The 22005-nt window shown below is 36.1% G+C and overlaps 1 protein-coding gene across 1 annotated transcript in view; it reads left to right on the top strand.

The window, feature by feature from the left end:
- The window catches only part of LOC121410268 (cholecystokinin receptor type A-like), a 37153-nt gene that overhangs the window by 3931 nt on the left and 11217 nt on the right, over positions 1–22005 (top strand). Inside the window, exons 2-3 of the mRNA XM_041602234.1 lie at positions 15429–15685; positions 19770–19887. Of these exons, the coding sequence (XP_041458168.1) occupies positions 15429–15685; positions 19770–19887 (375 nt within the window). The remainder of the gene's footprint in view (positions 1–15428; positions 15686–19769; positions 19888–22005) is intronic.

Below are 22005 nucleotides of genomic sequence, written 5' to 3'. Positions count from 1 at the left end.
ACCGGAAACCAATCAGTGCGGCTATTTCATATTCGCAATTCATCTCAAACCCCTGTGTTACGGAGCCCAGATGCTTTCTTTTCCTAGCCTCCCTTCTATCTACATCTTTAAACCCTTCTGTCTCAGTTTGCGTGGCTGGCGAAATGATATAGTAAACAAGTTGACCTATATTACATTGTAAAAAAACACACACAAAAAAAAACACGCCTTTTAAACAAATTAGCACGTAAAGACTGTCACTCTATCAACTATTGTTTAAAATTTCAAGCAAGTTGTTTAAAGAAAGTTTAAACAATGCAAAAAAAAGCAATTGATTTTTAAAAAAAGTTTGAACAACTTGTTCTTAGAGTGACAGGCTTAAACAACGTGCTACTGTGTAGAATATATCATTCATAAAGAAATGAGTTTTGCTACATGAATTAAATTATGAATTAAATTCATAAGGTCAGGGGTTATAGGATGATGGAAATGGTTATACAAGGAGTAAAAGTACAATTGTCACCTCGTAAATGTTTCTCGTTTATTTTTATTTTTGGGTCTCATTATTTCTTCATTACATGATGTGATACCTTGGTCTAATTTATGAGGAGCGTCGCAGATTTACTATGTCTTAAAAGTTTCAACGCATTTTTGAAAGTAAAAGCGCGATACGAGAATAATGTTTTAATGCATATGCATTAGACATTGCTGCTAATATCAAATGGGCTTTTATTGACTCAGTAAACAATAGTTTTATAAGTTTCGTCCAAAAACGATGATGGGATGATACATAAAAGTGCGCACATTCTATTCGGCCCACCAGAGTCTATTATTGTAGTTTTGTTCTTATCGGTCACGTTGGTTAAATAAATTTGAACGCTAATCTATAATGTCTATGGTCAGCTGCCTGCCAAATAAAATGCTGATTAAAATTATTAAACAAGGCTGTTTAAGATATGAACATTACAGCATTTGTTAAAACAGTTTATACAAGTGTTTGAAATATTAATCAGCAAAATTTAATTCCTAATATTCAATTCCCAATACACTGTAAAAATGCTGTTTAAAATTTTAAGCAAGTTATTTAGGTCAGTCACTCTAACACCTAGTGTCTAAACTTTTTAAACAATCGTTTATACTTTTTAAACAACGGTTTAAATAAGTTGTTTAAAAGGTTTAAAAAAACGAAGCAACTTGTTATACTGATATGCTTAAACAATGTGATTCTTTTTACTGTGTAGATTAAGCATTGTCGTTTAAACCCAATAAACTGTTTAACAACTACGGTATTGAGGTTCATGTAGTAAAATTGCGTTGTGCAAAATTTTGAACAGCTTCATTTTACTGTCAGAAGATCATATACCCTCTTGGCATTTCTAAACAAAATAACAAGGCGTTAAATTGGAATTACATAGTCTGACATTCTGACGGATTCAGCTTCAGGATACTCCACATGAGTTTAATCTTTATGGATTAATACAAAATATTTAAAGCAAATACTTGGCATGAGTTGTCCCTGAAAGCTTGAGGAGATGGGCTTTATTAGGCTTTGGAACTAGATTTCTTCATAATGCGTTGGCCAAGAGATGAAGGAATACATTTGAAACCTTGGCACTACTGGCCGCTAGAGTCAAGTTTATTGATGTCCATTGGATAAGCGGGAAGTTGTATCGGGTTTCTTCCCTATAGAGGAATCCAGGGACGCCATCATTCCTCCATGATTAGCCAACAAGAGAGGAAATTATTGCCTTTTCAGTTAAATATTGTTGTTTGAAAAAGAACCGATTTCCGGCAACGTAATGTCATTTTAAACTACTTTCTTCAGAGCTTCTTGCAGCATAATTCCAATATATTTCCTGTATCGTTTTACAGTCTTAAAGGCTTTGGGTGCGTTTTTTTCCGAGAGAGCGTCAAGCAATTCAGGAGTAACCTTAAGATATTTTAATTTCGACGCGGAGCCGTGGACTAAGTAAACACAATGCAAGTGTAGGCACGGATATTAGTGATGGAAGCATACACGAAGCGCCCTTTTGGTTGTTTATAGAAATTTATTATTCTTTATAGCCTCCACCGTGCCCACGCGACACTACTGGAATTGGTTTTGTAAAAAGGGACACCCAATAGAATACCAAGGGGAAACTCTTCTGGTTATTAGCAGGTGCTATGTTCCTTCTATCATACTTGGATGGAAAATTGTTATAGACTGAAGTGGATATTCAAAAATACAAAATATAGAGTATACCTACGATGGCTAAACGCAATTTTACACTAGCTCAATAGCTAATAGGGGTAAAAAAAAATGTATGACGTAGTACGTACACTCGAGGGATGGGATGGGTTATGGTCGTAGAAAAGGGATATGTAAAGGAAAAAGTAGTGCGTAATTGCCGATACACTCTTTAAAGTGCTGATTAAGAAATTACACAATAGATGATAAAAATGTAAATTGTACGTCTCTTGGGTAGGAATTATTGGTAAGGGTAACGTTTCATGGGCAAATGGGTGGATCTCGGCCAAATGAAGCGTCAATGTTTACCACCATTTGCGTTAGTATTCTTACCCAATACACCCTCTCTTAAAAGTATAACCTACGTACGGAACGTTGGCTTAACGTATTCTAAGTTTGCGTGTGGGTGAGCGGTAGCAGCTGCCTAATGAAAACGGGAAATCTGATTGTATGCTAATAACAATTGACATTCCAGAATCTCCATATACATACTAGTAGCAGGGAAATAGTTGAAGTACCATGAAACAAACATGTCGGACGTTCCAACTTCTCCATCATCAGGCCAACGCATCGTCCCCTCCCCAGGCCTGTCTGGATGCCCATCATCATCACCGGAATACAGGGGGCGCTGGATGCCAGTGAGTGGCGCATCTAAACACAGAATTGGATGACGAAGCTAGTGGTTACCTTTGACAGATTCCCAGTGTTGTACGAGACCTATAGGGCGCCCCCTGCCACCATATTATTAAAATGAGAATAAAAAGAAAAAGGAAGAGGAAAGAGTACATATGAGTGGTCTTGGCCACGCAAGCCTATGTAAATTCAATTGAGAAAAACAAAATGCAACGAAACTTATAGGTTATTGTAGTTTGTAGCTGTAGTTGTTTATAAATATATACGTGTATAAAATATTTGTATCAAAAGGAACTGTTGCCGCGCTAGCGCCATAATGAGCATCTCTGGACGGTGTGTGCGCTCAATAAAACATCACTATTATTAATATTATTATTATTATTATAATTATTATTATTATCTCCGTATGGAGAAGGGAATGATCCCACAAATAACATGTTCAAATAAGTAAATAAATGCATATATGCATAGGATGGGGTTATTGGTAGATCTGGGTTTTTTCCAAGGGTGGGAAGAGCGAGCTCTAACATATCTAATTGCATCATAATGAAAAACACTCAAAAATTATACACTAAAAAAAGAAAAAGCTAACTTACTTTCATGGTAGTACTAGGCTCTGTGTTTAGCAGATGCGACGTCGTATTCTAAAAATCAATAATAATAATAATAATAATCCGCTTTTATATAGCGCTTAATCCATCGGAACGACGTTTCTAAGCGCTTTACAGATATATTATTACCCCGGTCATCGGATTCAATCAGTCATTCCCGCACACAATGTGTGCACATCCTCCACTCCCTAGGGAGTATTCCAGTCAGTCGCCTGTGAGGCGCACACAATACTGGACAAGCTACAATGACTTTCACATCCTACCGGGTACCCATTTAGCACCTGGGTCGAGAGTGGCAAAGTGTGGATTAACGCCTTGCCAAAGGACGCCAGACCGCGGTGGGATTCGAACACACGACCCTCTGTTTACAAGGCGAGAGTCAGAACCACTACACCACGGCTCCTCCAATACACAAATCTCTCAAATTTCTTTATCATTTTAATGATGTGTGTGTTATTATTTTGAAAGGTGCGGAGTCTTAGAAATGATAGAATGGTGAAGATACATAATTCTTAAAAAATCAAATATCTTAATGTAAGATGACATGGGAGGAGAAAGATGGAAAAGGGGAGGGGCTGGCATCAAATCGTTTCGTTTTACACTCTAAAAAAGAAATGTTAACTTAACATTTGAAAGGTTGGAGGAGCGACAACCTTTTCCAAATGTTACATCCACCCTTGTATAAGGCTGAATCCAACATTTTGAGTGTTGGGTAGAACCATTTAAAGTGGTAAATGCAACATTTAGAAATTGTCGTCACGCACTCCTCCAACCTTTCAAATATTAAGTTAACATTTTTTTTAGAGTGTACATTGTGAAATAATCATGTGTCATCCTTCATCTTTCAGTTTCACTGTCGATCTGTTGAGAGAGAAAAGACATAGCAATCGAATTTCACTATTGGAATAGTATTTTAAGCGAAACTCTCATAACTTATGTTTGGATAATCAATTTTTTTCTTACTTTTTCTATCAAAAAGGTATACCATTCGCGGGGATTCGTGTCAGTTTTTACTCCACTATAGTATACAGTTGCATGGCATCTGGTTATCGGGGGAAAATGTCCTTCAAAATGGATGGATAAAGATTCAATTTTTTAGGGGTTAATTTATTAATTATCAGATTGTTTGAAAGATGTATAATCCATCGCGCGTTCATGTGCTTATCTACAAGTAATTTCCGTTTCATCAAGATACCTTTTTTTTAGGAAAAGAAGTCATTATCGTGAAGGGCTCAATAAGATATCCATTCGTAGGCGTAATGTATTCTAAAAAAAATGAAGAAATTAAAATAAATCTTATCAAGTTTTGTTCGCTTTATATTTCCATGCAACGAATTGATAGGCAGGGATTGAAGAATAGAAAAAAAAAACGTATATATATATAGTGCGTGATGTTCTCAAAGCCAGGCATGCAAGCAAAAAGATGATTTTGTAATGTATTCTGCTCGTGTTGGGGTAAATAATCACGCTGAGTCTCGGTAATTACAAGGTATGGAGATGAGAAAGGATTATTCGTGATTTCCTTGGATATGAATTGTACATGCTAATTGAATGCGATGATTTTCAATACCGAAAAGGAGAAGGGTAGCGGCAACCAAAAAATAATTTAGTCACAAAGTTTGTCAGTCTGTGATAACAGAAGAAATATCAAATAAAGAAGAGGCCAATCAAAAGGGGGTAACGAAACAAAAACGAAATTTCTTTTACGACACGCAATTATTGGAAAGATTCGGGGGACCCTACGAAAAAAAGAAGAGAGGATGGAAAATTCAGACAATGATCTGCGCATGCTCGGTCTTAGATTTCTTTATTCGTGACCATGCTCTGTCCTAAGATTTCTTCAGTATAGTGAGCACGCGCTTACTGGTTTTCCTTCTCGCTGTTTTCACTAATAAAAGACCTGACTTTTTAAATAATCAAAGGGGATTTTGATCAACCAATTTTGTATTAGAGAAGAATACGATCGAAACTCCTAAGATAATAATGAAACTAAAATCGAAAGAAAATTTGCTTCAACCGAATTTGTATTAGTGAATACGATCTACAACCCTAAGATGTGAAGATGAGAGTGTGGGGGTAGGACTGAGGGGGTGAAGGCATTGGGATATGGATTAGAATAAAAGAGTCGTGGATAAACGATGCGTACTTATCAGATTTAAACATTATAGAGAAATTAATATAGAATATATTGGACAAAATAAACAGGACAAAGTTTGAATGAACAACTCGATGACGGTGGAAAATGTCTAAGATGGGAGGGGGGGGGGGGGGATTTCCCTCAATGTTTCACAAACGACATAAGAGAAATAGAAAGATAAACTAAGAAAAGGAAAGAGTGAAATAGAAATATATTATTTATCTATTTACTTGTTTTTTAATAATAGGTCAAAACCTAACAAAAAATAGATATTTTTTCAAAAAGATCTGTTTTTGCTTGCTCGACTCTTTAAAAAAATTGCTCTATCTGCCATTTGCCATTTTGCCCCTCAATTTTTCTTTTGCTCATTATGTCACGGTTGGGGGGGAGACAATGAAAGGAGAGAAAGGACAGAGGAGGTGGGAATAGCGTAGACAAGGTACATGTAGGGTGGGGGTAAAACGGAAAGAAAGATGCGTCCATGTCAATCAAACATTTTGATCCATCTTGCGCGTCAATGACAAAAAATCAATATCGGAGGCAAATCACTATCTCCAAATGAGACAGTGCGACAAATTAATGTTTTTTGTTCTTCACCATTTCATTGTTCTATCAAGGCCCTTGCTCGTACGTCATTCATTACCATATCAAAGAATCCAAAGCGTCTGAAAAGTTCAAGTTCGCTATATTTAGTTAGGATTAATCACAAACGTATTGATTTGTCTCTATTAATAATTAAGAGTGACAAAACGTCTATCAAGTGCAAATAATTTATCTCGGAGTCCCAACCTTCCTAGTGACATAGCATCATGATCACAGAACTGCGGAACAATAGTCACGCCAAGTTGTCTTCTTAGAATGATTCATTTTGTTTATATTATATACATATACAGATTTTAACAGTTACTCTTATTAGTAACATCAAGGTACATTTTGCACTGGTTAACAGTTCTAATTATATAAAGTTTTTAAAAGTTAATAATCTCATTAGACAACCCCAAAACAAATGATACAGAATGGTACGGATACTGAAGTAGCAAGTTCTAGATATAGATTTCATTCTTATTCAAGGGCAACAAAGTTCCGTTAATTATTAATGAATTGGAAATTTTTTTTAGACAAAATAAAATTAATCCACCATTCCCAGCCACTGCTCAAGTTAGGCTACCTATTTTTAACACAAAAAATGGAAAGCTTTAATACAATTGTTAGCAAACCACGAGTTAGAAATGAAAGAATACCGTCATATATAGCATTCCCACCGAAAAAAAATGTTACATACAGTTGAGATTAACGCACGAAGCACGTTCAAGGATTAAAATTATTTTCATGGACAAATCTACGAGGACGGTCGTTAGCATTGAAAATTCCCCCCCCCTTTATCAATAGTTTTATTTTATTAAATTGCCAGGGAAAGTTTATGACGTCATTAGCATAGGGAGGCCTTGACATGGTAGAACGATAGGCAGAGCTGAGACACGAATGACAATTTTTTAAATTAATTTTTCCCTGCAAATCAAACGCATGTTATTTATTCTTCGTTTAATTTCCCTTTTATTACGCGTTCCAATAAAATACACCAATTAATATTCACATGGGTATGCTTGATAAAATAGAAACAATAGTTGAAAATATTCTTTGCTATCAAAGCATATAATTCTGATGGCATTTTCAATCTTTTTTTATAATTCTGTTTTTATTGAAAAATAAAAAGGAAATCACAATGTTTACAAGAATTATTGCATGATTTAAGTACGAAGTCAGCATTTTTTAATAGTTAAGAATGATAACGCATATTGGATGAGCAAATACAAATGCTTCACGATAAATAACGAATGTTCCCCGTTACAACAATGTTTAGCTTTTTTCCTGTTTACATGTTTGCAATTACCAAAACGTTGTTATGATATCAATATCATGGTTTTTTTTTTTTACAATTTATTTGCTAATATTTTGTTTAGTGCGTAAAAAACGATACGAAACAGCTTATAAACCTCACTTACCATGCCTATAAGCCTCGAGAGGAATTAGGAAAGGGTATATGAAATAGCTATTGATATAAATATTCTCAGGATAATGACTGAGGTATCAGTTGCAGTAAATTAAATCAATTTTACTGGATAATGACAGTGGATACAACGTAGATATTGACAATGCATTCGATGAAGCAGATTTAATTGAGGATAAAGATGTATTGATTACAGAAAACTGCCCGATATCCACTCATGGTTAAATCTTATATAATATTGAAATAAAGATTAAATACCCGCGTGCTCAGCAGTATAGGTTTTTGTCCTCTGTCGTGTATAATGGTGTCTATCGCCAAACGCATATCTTGGCTTCGATGAGCTCTGATTAAAGTATATTTCAAAATATGAAATAAATCATTTCCCTGTGATGCGAAGTAACACGTGATTTATTCAATGATCTTAAAATCTTTCGCCCAAAATAACGAGTAAAACCGTCATGAAAAAACACGACAAGCGTTTTGCATTTCAAGACGCTATGTTACAGCATGTTTATTACAAATGAAATAACAAAAATTGTTTGAAAATATTTTGTTTCAGAAAATGTTTTTTTTTCGAAATATTTTACTTGCAAGAATACAGAATGAATGCGTTATTTGGTACCGATATCTTGGGGTCCATAGTAATACATTTATCATATAAATTGGCACAAAAATGACAGCATAAACATGTATTGTTTCAGCACCACTATTCGGTTTATTTCTGAAATCATCTTTGATGCCCAGGCGACAACCATCTTTTCCCAACTCCCTAATCATATTTTTTACAATCTTGTATTATTGAAATGACTAATCTCGGTGCGTACGTGCATTTAAACATTAACCACGTTAACTTTTGAAGAAAAAAAAATCTCAGCAAACAAGCCAAGAAAAATCTTTTTCTAAAAGGGAATTTCATTTTCAGAAGATGAGAGCTGCGGCCTTCTGTCATTTCATTATTTCTTCCCCTTGACTTAAATGATGTTTAACGAAAAAAGATGTAGGTTTATGCACGGAGCATTCTCGCCTCTGGTTTCCAAGCACATAGTCACATAGACACGTATGCGTTAAGTGGTGTGCCGCAGGGCACTGATTAGGGAACATTCATACTTTATGGCGCCATTTATCAAACATGACGACAAAAAAATACTTCATATATCTTTACGTTTTGTTTTCACTTGGTGTTATAATGTTTCATAAAATTGATTACTGCGAGATGAAATAAATTTAGTGTCTTCAAATCAATGCTGTTAAATTGAGCTTATAACGATAATGCCTTAGCAAGTGAATATCAAAGCGATTGAAGTTCTCGTGGGGAAACATTTATACAGAGATTAATCTGGCTTAGTAAGAGAAGCTTTTCTAGGTTAATGTATTTTTATAACAATTGTGGCAAGGATGGAAATATAAGACGTGTCGAATGAAGCATTTTCCTCCCCCTTTTTGAAAGGGAGTGTGAAGGAGACTTAGAAAATAAGAATCGGTATGTGACTAATACTGTTTTCCCAGATTAAACTGATATAATTACGCGATGTCTCGTTTGTTAAGAATGCTATGATTGGAATGGAAATGCAACAGTAATATCTTAATAGTGTACCTTGAAAGAAAATATGTACAGTGTATTCAAGATTCTGTATTCCGTCAAGGTATTAATGTGCTTTATTTTCAAAGAGTGAAATTCAACTCTTATCTGAGAATACATCGTGAGGATAATAAGCACCCCTGCATTTAGAGATGAGAAGGGGTGAGCATGATTTGCAAATCACTCTGAATGCTACTCCCCTCTTGCCACATGAAAGTTGGAACTGAATTTAAATTTCATTTTCCGTATTTTTGTCATAAAAATTACATGTGGTTATTAATAATTCATAACATCGTCAAATCAGCAACAAAATTCCTAAGAGGGTTTAAAAAAGCATTTTGTACAAAATGTATTTCTATGGAAATTTGCTAACATTTTCATGAATGCGTTTCTTGAAAATGACTTAAATTTCGTGGTATTCATGCCAATCACAATCACTAACTAGTACCCTTCGTTTTCAGACTTCATAAAACGATCTAAGAACTCTTGTCACTTTTTCGTTTACCCCTGATAATACAGTGATGTGTATCCCCAATAGTAATTCTAATTTTTAATCCACTTAAATGATGTTTTTCCCTATATTCGGCACTCCATGCCAGAAACATGTCTCAAAATCGACTGATATGAATTACTTTAAAAATATTGCCATTTTCAGTCAATGTAATTACTTATCGTTTTTTGTACTTTCTTGTAAGAATACATCCCATGGGTCAACTGTAAGTTATCGCGGATATTAGCACTTAATCGGATTCTAGAAAAAAATGAAAACATATGAAATTAGCCAAATTGACTTTTATTCCTTAGAGAGGAACATGGAATGGTTGGATACATGTTTGTTCATTTAACATGGCATCACAAGTCACTTTTAGTGGCACTTTCCAACTGAATTAAAACAAACTTCTGATATTCTTAGAATGAATACGGATGATATTGGACAAGTGGAATGACTTTCAAGGTCGACTACAGCCCACAAAAATGTTGATTTGAATAAATAGGCAAAAACAAAACTAGCAAAACGCTGAAAATTTCATCAAAATCGGATGTAAAATAAGAAAGTTAGGACATTTTAAAGTTTTCCTTTTTTTCACAAATCAGTGATATGCACAACTCAAATGAGACAGTCGGTAATGTCCTTCACTCACTATTTCTTTTGTTTTTTTATTGTTTGAATTATAAAATATTTCATTTTTTATAGATTTGACAATAAGGACCAACTAGACTGAATCATGTAGTATTAAACAATGCTCATTCCACATGTTCAGGGAGGAATTCATCGTTGTTTCACTTGACAAGGAGAATAAAAATAGGATATTCCCATTTCATATAAAAAGATACAGAAGAAATAGTGAGTGGATGACATCATCAGTCTCCTCATTTGCATATCCAACAGGATGTGCATATAACTATTTGTGAAATTAAGCAAAACTTTAAAATGTCATAACCTGTTTATTTTACATCCGATTTTGATGAAATTTTCAGTGGTATGTTTGTCGGATTTTTTTCTTTTTATTCAAATCAACTTTTTGTTGGAGTGGACTTGTCCTTTGACATTAGATCTTTGTAATTATGTATGTCATGTTTATTTCACAATAGAATGGAGGAACAAATTATCCAGGTACTTTGCCAGAGAGAAAAATTGGTCTTCCCTGGAAATCGGCAGACTCATACAATGTAAAAGATTTCCAATTTTTTTTTTAAAATTATATCTGTAAAGCGCTTAGAGAAGAGACGCATTTTTTATGTATAGAGTGCTATATAAGAACGGTAGTTGTTCTCACCTTTACTATTGACTCGTCATCAGTCGAGTTAGCCTGGCAGAATAATATTTAATGACGAATGTGATACTTTTTTATGAGAGGATAACTAATACCTCTGTGCAAAAATAACAACAGTATTATGCGATCGCTTTATCATTATTATGATACAGCTAGATATGACGGTCCATTTCTCAGCAATGACATGCCATATTTATTCCTTTGAATGTTGATTTGCGAACATAAATAATGTAGACGTACACCTCTGACCACATTACTCCATTAACTAGTATCACGTGTCGGTTTGGACGATACTTGATATAGACACGAGGCCAGAAATGGTGCCCCGATTTCAATGCGGTTTCATCCGGGTCCTGTAACACAAATTTTCGCGATTGATCGTACGCTTGATTCCCACAACTGATTGTAAAATTTGGACAATGCAATCAATCGTAGAAAATGGTTCTACAATGATATCTAAGTTTCATGCTACGGGCCCCTGTTCTTCAGCCCATAATCTGCGTCAACATCAGTTTATTTTTAGTAGAATTCGTTAAAAAAAGTATGGAAACGTGTGGACAGAAAACTGTAAGCAGCACACTGTTTTTTTTTCTTTTTCTTCTTACCGCCACCATAAGTGGAAATAGAATCGTCTGGCAGATTTCAGTTTGTGCTGCCGTACAGCTGTGTACGGTGTCACTTTCAATTATTGTAATGATTTTTCAAGATGTCGTCTCAGAAGCAGATAATCTTTTTTTCACCAACCATTGAATTGCATCGCTCCACGGCATGTCTTCATTAGTCTACTCCTAACTGAAATTCAAACATTATAGATGGTGATCCTGTCTGGATGCGGAATAAAAAACTAACCATAGATCGGTGGGGTGGGCTACATACTCTTGACCTCGCCCCTCCAAATGTAAAGTCAAAAATAGAGGAATGAGATATGATATCATATTCTGAATTTTATATAAAACATCTATTATAAAAATAAAATTAATATAAAAAATGTCAAATCCTTTCACTCGCCTTCGACTTAAAAAAAAAAAATATTACCCCAACCTGCAATGTTTGCCGCCTCAAGACACGTTTTGCTAATTACGGAACTGTTTTTAATCGTCAGCAAGTTTGCCAAATTCTGTAAATATTGCGTAATACGGATAAATCAATATCAAAGTCATTAAGAAGTGATCAAGATTAAAAAACATTGCTATAAATCTTTTTTTAAATAACATGTATATCGGTAAACATTATGTCGATTAGTGATAGGAATACTTTGAATTAGTTCATTAAACAAAACATAATGTGGACAGTGATTTGTTTTTAATTTTCTGTACCAGTGGTTATATGGATGCATATTTCTAACTATCCAACAAAGTGGATAATGCCCCCCAAAAAGCTACAGCGCATTGACATGGTTTCGAACCTCTGACCTATCTAAGAAACAAGTATTGATATCCTTGGAAGTCTTTCATAAACTCCGCTCTATCCCTTGTTCCATTTTTTACAATGCAAATGGGCTAACAACGTGACATCCATGCCTCGTTATTCATGGTTTTACACATATTGTGGCAGCACTCATTTTATATTTAGAAGCAACAACGGACCATCTTCCCACTGCTAGCTTCAGGATGTCTCATGGGGGTATTTACGGATTTTTTTCAGACGTAAAGCAAGACGAATGTGTATCAATCATTGCCTAATAGAGTGCATTGCGACCAAGAAGAAGGTGTTGAAAATTCAAAGGATTCTCTATCTTTTAAACGAGGAGGGGGGGAGGCTTCATAACCTGTTCGTTAGTTACGCACGATTAGTGACCCATTTTGCGCTAATCGGAACAAAGTCCTGCCCGAGGTTGTTCAAATTTTAACATAATGGGGGAGCATTTCCTTTACTCCTTATCAAACTTTCCTTTGAAAAGAGTGAATGTTCCATTTGTACGTTTGTTAAATAAGGGAATTAAATCTCCAAAGATAAGATTTTAACTGCTAGGAAAAGTATTAGCACCTGCAATCTGATTACGCATTCAAGATAAATAAAAATGATCGAATACTGCATGGAAACTTTATGGCGCCGTGTTAGCATTTTAACCAATAAATTATACACCTTTTACTGTCCATTTATAATAATAATACATATGATTTATATAGCGTCTTTTCCATTTTGATTAAATGCTCAAGGTGCTTTGAAGGGAGTAAGACATAAAAGTAAAGAGAACCAAGAGAAGTACAAAAAGGGCATATTTTAAAAATGAGGAAAAATGACTGTCTGTACCTGTCTGTACCTGCTGGTGAACAAAAGCAATTTTAGGTTGCCCTTAAAGGATGTTGCAGAGTTTGAGTTCTTTAGCTCCTGTTGTAGTGAATTCCACAGGGCTGGTCCGGCATGAGCAAAGGCTCGATCGCCCCAGGATTTCTTTAGATATAGTGGGATATGCAAGAAACTAGATTGGGATGATCGTAGTGTGAGTGCAGGTTGATAGTGGTGTATAAGAGACTTGTTGTAATCGGGTGCGGACCCATTGATGATTATGATGAACCAAAAGTAGAATTTCGTATGCAATGATGATTATGTCCCACTTTTAAAACTTATCTCAAAATATGTGTGCCCCTTACTTATTCGCTTCGGCTTTGCTACCCTTTCCCTCTTTTAATGTGATCTCCATTTGTGCCCGTGATTTTACCAAATATAGAATTATTCGAACATGCTCCCCACTATTAATCATACTAATCAATGCTACCATTGTAATCACCGTAATCATCTTCCTCCGGATCCGTTCCTATTTGCGTCATCCATTTTCTTTTAAACCATTTTTTTAAAGTCAAGTCCACCTCAGAAAAATGTTGATTTTAATCAATAGAGAAAAATCAGACAAGCACAATGCTGAAAATTTCATCAAAATCGGATGTAAAATAAGTTATGACATTTCAAAGTTTCGCTTATTTTTTTAAACAAAATAGTTATATGAACGAGCCAGTAACATCCAAATGAGAGAGTCGATGATGTCACTCACTCACTATTTCTTTTGTTTTTTATTGTTTGATTTATACAATATTTCAATTTTTACGAATTTGACGATTAGGACCTCCTTGCCTGAAGCACAAAATGTTAAAATAATGGAATTCCACGTGTTCAGGGAGGAATGAAACTTCATTTCACATGACAATGACGAGAAACTAAAAATGTTTCATATAATAAAATACAAAAGAAATAGTGAGTGAGTGATGTCATCAGTTCCTCATTTGCATACCGACCAAGATGTGCATACAGCATAACTGTTTTGTGAAATGAAGCGAAACTTTAAAATGCCATAACTTTCTTATTTTAAATCCTATTTTGTTGAAATTTTCAGTGTTATGCTTGTTGAATTTTCCTCTTTTTATTCAAATCAAGTTTTTGTTGGGGTGGACTTGTCCTTTAAATTACCACCGCATTATTCCCTTAGGAAGTGATGAGAATTGTTTCGTTAGAAACATCTTGTCAGTTCTTTCACAGCGAATTCGCTCTAAATCAATCAGATGAAAGGTTGTAACAGTTGTCAATGAAAGTCACTGAGTTCTGTTTTATGAAATACTCCCTGTTTACAATGTCACCCACGTTTCTCATCATCTGTAAATTTCTTACTAACTTATGTATTTATAAATTTTGATTCCGTAAACTAGACTGTCGTCGAATACAGGGAAATAGATCAGTGTCATTACAGCTAATAACCCTTAAATCACAGCATCTTGAAGTTGTTAAATAAATATAGGCCAACTAGAATAAATTTCCATTTGCATGTTTTGGATCATCTTGAGGAAAGGGTGGTTAGATATTTAGTTTAACTATCAAATAGTTAAATTTCTGTGAGTTAATTTCCGTTTGCAAAGCAATGTATACGGTAATTATTCATTATATCTTGAAAAAATAAATAGATTTCTAATTATATGGTTCAATAATTGCTTTCCAGATGATGACATAAAAATGCATGGGTTAACCTCGATATGACTTTAAAAAATAAATCTGAGTTGCAAAGTCTCATTTGTTTTCTGTGTCAGTGTGTTGTAAAAATGAAGCCCAGAAAAAATTACGCCCGCAAATCCATTATTTGGGAACTCAAGTGAAAGTGACCTATAAAACGCCATCTTAATTTCATGCAATATACTAACATGTTTTTATATAAATATCATTAAATATAAGTCATTGATGATTTTTGTTGGGGGCACATATTATCTTGAAAGCGTCTGCAGGTTTTTTTCCTTTTTCTTCTTTCGAGCTTTTTTTTCCTCTTCTGACTGGCGTACCTAGGATTTTCCAAAGGGGGGGGGGGCAAATTTTTTAAAGGATTATTTCGTCCGCGAAAAATAGACAACAAAAAAAGGTCTTCAACCAAAAATACGGGATTTCTTACCAGAAAAAAAAATTGACAAGCAAGCAAAAAAAAAACGACCTTAGGTACGCTAGTGCCTCCTCTTCAGATTATGCAAAAATAAACTTTTTTCTTTCTGTTCCACGCAACAGGTGCATCAGTTGCAGTCTCGGTATGGACTATGTGTGCCATCTCGCTGGAGCGATACCACGCTATCTGTAACCCGCTGGCTTCCCGGGCCTGGCAGACCAAGACTAGGGCATGTAAGATTATTGTAGCTGTGTGGCTCATGTCGTTCTTAGTCTTACTCCCATTCGCCATCTACACGGAACACGAGCAGATAGGCCAGTCCGAGTACTACAAGTGCCGAGAAAGGTTCCCCTCTGCCCTCTTTCATAAACTTTACATCGTAAGTATAGATCCGATTGAACATGTTGAATGTCTAAGGCCCTTTTTGACAATTGGTGGTGCGACTGCTTACAGCCGTTGCGATTCTGTGCAACACATATTGTAACCAAATGATGGCACGGGCAATTGTGAAAGCCTATGTTCCAGTCAATACCAATGAAAGCGATTCCAGGCCGATCAAAGGTGATATCATCGATCGATTTGGAGATGGTTTCGACAGTGTGACTGTAGCATTACCTACCATAATCAGTGATAACTGAAAGAGCTTTTAATAAGCCTATGACAACATTGAATTAGTGCGTTGCTATGTCGGGCATCAGTGTCTGTAATGATTCTCAAGGAACCCGTAAATTATTGAAACTAATTCTTCATTTAAGGTATCACCTAAGCCGGAACAGGACCTGGGAAGCGGGGGGGGGGGGGTGCTGAAGCACCATACGATTTCCCGGGGGGATGCGAGTATTATTCAACATAGGCAGCATCCCTGGAAAGCTGGCAGGTATACTAAATAGCAAGAGAGTTGGAAAATAGGAATGGTGTTTTAAAAATCAATATACGACTTTATAATCGAAAAACTGCCGTGGATTCGTTCTTTAAACAGGAAACATTTAATAAGATCATCATGTAGTCTCGATTGCGTTATCTTGAGAGATTCACACCCAAGTACAATCTTTCCCTGAACACCTGCTATTGGGGCATTTGAAATGCACACCATGATTTGACCGATCATCGATCGAGGAATTCTCGATTATCGTATTCGGTTCGGATCAAGTTTCTTTTTTTTATTTCCCTTGAGCGAATCCCTTTTAACGATCTCGATATCCGGGGTCGTGTCGATCCGGTGAGAATCGGATCCCCACTGCCAAATCTCGAATAGATGAGAAGCAACCTCTTGAAATCAGACGCAGTGATTAAACGAAGTTTGACCAAATCGGTTTGAATACAATTTGGCCGGTGTGTGACGTCATAATGCTAGACAAAAGAATGAGCGCTCTTTCAATGCCACATGCAGGACACATCAGTGGAAGTGGCTCCTTGGCGTTTCGTTAACGCTTTCATCCGACATGTTATCAGATATGACAAATTTCCTTGGTACTTTCGAATCTTTCGGAAAAAATGCCCCTTCATGAAGCACTCCCCACACCTACCAAACATAATTTCCTATATGCCATACAATCGCTCAATTGGGAGACGATTTCGTAGAAGTGTCCGTAATAATCATATTCGACCAAGGGAAATAAGATGTAAGCATGGTAGGTGTAAAGTGCTAACTTTGAATTAAAGCAACTATTACCAGAGTCCAATCGGCAACTGACAATACAGTGGCAGCAGTGATAGAGAGGGAGAGAGAAGGGGGGGGGGTTAAAAACTATTGAAAATGTATTTCATCTATTATTACCTAAATTTCAATAAAGGCACAAAAAGTACGAAGACAAAAATTATGAGAAAATATTGGGCTTAGAAAGGGTGTCCAAAAGGAAAAGTAAGAAAGAGAGAGAGATTGGTGACTTACTTGCACTTTCATGATGCTTCACATCTGAAATATATGACTAATTAAGTCAGAAGCAGCAGACCATTTCAGCCAATCGTTATTCCATCTCGCGCACCATGGGGCTATCTTCTGCGCGATGTGCCGATGGAGTTTATGTTTCCCATGACCGCTTTCGGCGTTCACGCTGGCGCCACATCTGCACAATTTGACGTGTGCAGACACCTACAGCTTCCCGTATTCGATGTTTGCACGTGGCGTAGCAGGACGCTGGATATTTTTGTGGGCTTAGGGTTGATGGTCATAGTGCATTCTGGGAAATAAATTACAGTGAAAAAAGGGTAAATCACGTCTTTTGATAAAATGGCTGACCAGTGATACACTGTAAAAAATGAAGTGCTAATTTAGCACTTACAGTGCTTGTATAGTGACTGCACTACGAGTGCTGGTTTTCTAGTTTAAATTTGAACTCGAAAATCAGCACTCGTAAAATGCAGTCACAATATATACAACCACTGTAAGTGCCAAATTAGCACTTCATTTATTTTTTTACAATCTAGCCTTTTAAAAATGGTGGAAAGAGCCGCACTCCTGGGCATATTTTTGTTTCCCCCTCTCTTATTTCTGCTCTTTGTAAAGTGAACATTTTGCCGTTTTGTGACCATTTCTAAAAACGCTACAAAACGGCAAATATTGTCCATGCAAATACCCATAAGCATTAGTACATGAAACGGCAAGAAAATTGTGGATTTTTTCACTTCTTTTTTATTGTGTTGTGTTCTCAGAACGTTTAGTTCAGAAAATTTTCGACAACTTTTCCTAAATTTGATTGGCTTAAAAGCAATGTTACGATGGTAGCCGTCTGATTAGACAGACTTCTAAAATATTGTATAAGACATCTTACAAGTCCTTTCGCCTAATGTTCCACTAGACTGAGGCGAAGCTATTATATTTCTACTTTAAATTATAACAGATTCGATAAAGTCGTTCATGAAATGAATGGCCATGAAAAAGAAGAGAGAATTATCTCATTCAAATGACCTTGACCCAGCGTCAGACATTAAGCCAAAATGGACTAAATGAATTGTAGTGGTATGATATATAGACCTATAATATAGACCTATTAGTTTATTGGCGTATACTCTACACATAAAAAGAGTTGTATAAATAAAAGACAGCAAATTGCCAATTTCTGTATGCTCTTCATATATATCTCATACTTCTTTCGCATTTGGCATGGCCTTTGGTGATTTAGGGCAAGGATCCTTTTTAATAGACCAATTTCTTGATGTAACCTCTCTTATCTCAGAGAACTTTAAATGACTTCAATTGCTATTCGTTTTTTTATGCTCCAATTATCAAGAATGTTCAACCGATCGAGTGGGGTTCTTGTACTCTTTACTACATGGAAAGAACCGTAGCAATATCCTGGAAATTGGTGTTACGATCATGCAGTGTACAGTTCAGCCGAAGCCTTTGACTTTCGTACCTGTATATTGCATCCGATAAAATAGAAATATTACTTACAAATGACATCAATTGCCATAACTTTGTGCTTTTTTTCACTGACTCCACTTTACATTTCGATGTTTCATTAAAATGTATACATGGTACAGTGGCATGTATAGTGAAAACAGGAAAATTAAAGCAACTGTGACAATAGCAACGACAAATATTCATAAATGTTACTTTTACGAAGGGAGAAGCAAAACGCAAAAAAAATGAATATTGTTGGCTCATTATCAATATGATTTTTGAACATTTTAAGCATAACTCTCACGTTCTATTCTCTACTCGTACCAGCAATCGCGTTTGTGTTATCTGAAAAGAAAGCCACGAATTCTTAATTTAGAGGTCACAAGTCCAAATATAATTTCCAGGCTTCTCATTAAAAGTGATCACAAGGGGAGAATCTATCGACCATCGAAATGATATCAACCATAATTATATTAATCATGTTTTACTTGGAAAAGGGGAGCAGTAAAATGTGATGACTCAGTATAAGGCGCAGTTTAGTAAATAGTGATTAAATATTAATGAACATCGTCACTTCCTTTCTAATCTTCTGCTATGGTCCATTTATACCACTAAGGTATTGAATATACCCCTCTTAACGATTCCAAAGTAGAAATATATATTTATGTCTCGGTAATTAATGATTGTAAATTAACCTACAGTTGTAAATAAGGGATAAACAAAGTCATTGTAAAGTGTTTTTCTTAAATAGAAAAAAATAAGGACAAGGTGAACAAAAATAAAATACGAAAATGTGAGCTCATCGTGTTGTACTTTGGTGTGAACCCTTTTACGGCCTCTTTTTTTTCTTCTCTAAAACACTTAATGAACAAATGCTACCTTTTTAGGTCTTTTTTCAGCTTTAGAAGAATGTTGTATACATGTTACAATGGTTGAGGGACCCTGACGACTTCCAGCCTTGCATTAGTCACGTCTCATTCGTGGGTAACTTTGCGGTGCTCCCAGGTGTGCAAACTGGGGTGATAAAAACGCCAAGACGAGACATTCCGATCTTTGTTTTCCATCTATCACCCTTCATGTATTGCCCTAATGAGCTTCTCATTTTCTTTTATCTCCTCAGACATGCATCTTCATGGCCTTGATGTTTATACCACTGTTTATGATGTGTATCGCCTATGCTTTAATCATCAGAGAACTATGGCGTGGCATGCACTATGAAAAGAGAAATACAAGACGAGGTAAGAAACCAAAAAGAATAAGATAGAGAGAAGGTAGATACCAACATACAAATCAAAGGAATATTATTTTTCAGAGAATGGTTTGTTGCCAGAGAAGAGTCTGTTTCGAAAAGAATAATATGCCTTTAAATTACTAGTTGCTTTTGAAAGAAAATGACAGACGGGTGGTGTGACGAAAATTGAGCTGCGCATGCTCATAATAATAATAAAAGGGACATGCGCAAATCGAGTTTTACCGGAATCTCCCGTACTGTTGACTTCCGACGTGCATTTTCCTAGCTCGAGTCCCTACTGTCAGCGTTGGTGACGTTGGGCCGCTTTCGATTTGCTATTAACTGGTACCTTTCGCAATCATCACGGACGCTAGTATTAGGGTCCCCTAACACAAAAGTTAACGCTTAATCATACACTTGATTTTTAAGATTGATTGTGCATTACAGTCAATAGAATCAAACGTAGAAAACTGCTCTACGATCAATGCTAAGCTTTGTGTAACAGGGGGGTTACAGGCCCTACAAATCTGCTTTTCGTGTGCAAAATCCCTTTCCGCGACACCCGTACCGCATACATGCATGTATACGACTGATGGCTGGAGATATTCAAAATGCAGGACCTAAAATAGATTTATGACATGGAGAAGAAAGTGGTTTTTCAAACAAATCGAGAACATATTGAGTGAGGAAAAACTTATTGAATGAAGGCTTAAATATAGATCATTACAGTCCATCGAATCGATATTACATTTAATGTGGATTATTGGTGGATCACTGGCAATTGATTTCATGGATAAGATCAACCTCTCCAGCCGAACATTTCGCATGCGTTGATATGTACACATCATATGCGATACCTTTGAACTCGTTTCCTTTTGTTTCTTTGTTTCTTTTGTTTACTCCTTATACACAAACGATATGCCTCTCGCACACGATGTGAGGGGCATTATGTTTTACATTCCCCAGAAATGGGGATTAGATTCAAATTCCGGGGGGACCACTTCCATTGATGAGTGGATACCAGGCACGACCATGGGGTTTCGAAAAGTACCCTAAACATGCTAAACGAGGGAAGCAATTCTTTTCCAGATTATGAAAATGCATCTCTTAACAAGTATTTGGCTTGTGAAACCCTACAAGTATTGAATATATATCCCTTATTTCAGCATTTTAAACATCGTTTTGACACCCTTATAACGTTACATAGGCCTATATACGTAACGTACCTGCCCACTCTGTCCCCTATTACGGGTGGTCGCTACTGGTATCCACTAATCAATGGAAGTGGGGCCCCCGGGCGGCCTCTCGAGCTCTAGGAGGAGTCAAATGTGGCTTTGGAAAGTCGTCCTCAATCGGATAAATCGCTGTTACCATAGTAGCAACCAGAATTTTGCACACGAAACGCATATTGAATGTTTCTGTCGCAGATGCGAAACGAAAAAAAAATCTCATGTCACACAATTTGCATTGCAGGACTGAGTTTTACGACCATGATGACGGGCCCAAAAAGTCCCTTCCAAAGTCAACGACCGTTGTAAATAAGCGTCCGCGTCCTCAAACGAAAGGTCGGGATTTACTGTCTAAGACGCATTTATTTTTAGAGAATGAAAAAATATTGTCATGCGCTTCACAAAAACAGCGACTTTAATATTTTGCCCATGCGTGTACGTTCGTCACAGAAATCGCTTTGAAAAATTTGACACCTCAGTGGCAGCCGAAATTTCGAAAATTTCATGAAATGCTGCGTGGATTCATGACCGGACAAGTACAGGAAGAAGAAAAAAAGAAAATAATAATGAGAAGAAGAAGGAAAAGGAAGAGAACAGATGAAGGAGAGTAAAAAGAGGAATAAGAAAGAGAAGAACTGGGGAGGTAATCATGGTAGTGGTAAAAGATAAATTGGCACTCCTAAGGAAAAACAAACAAACATCAGGGATAGTAGCAGAAGCAGCACCTAATTATCGTTATTTTAGCAGTATACTCTAAATCTTAGCCCCCAAATCAGCCACATATGTATAGCACACTCAATTATACTCTTACTTGTCACTTAATTGTTTTTTAACTCCTCTGCCTCTCCTCGCCTCCACAATAGCAGTCATTGCCCTGCGTCTTACGATTTCATGAG

The sequence above is a fragment of the Lytechinus variegatus genome, chromosome 1, assembly GCF_018143015.1.
Source record: "Lytechinus variegatus isolate NC3 chromosome 1, Lvar_3.0, whole genome shotgun sequence".
NCBI lineage: Eukaryota > Metazoa > Echinodermata > Echinoidea > Temnopleuroida > Toxopneustidae > Lytechinus > Lytechinus variegatus.
This window is presented reverse-complemented; position numbering and strand designations above follow the sequence as displayed.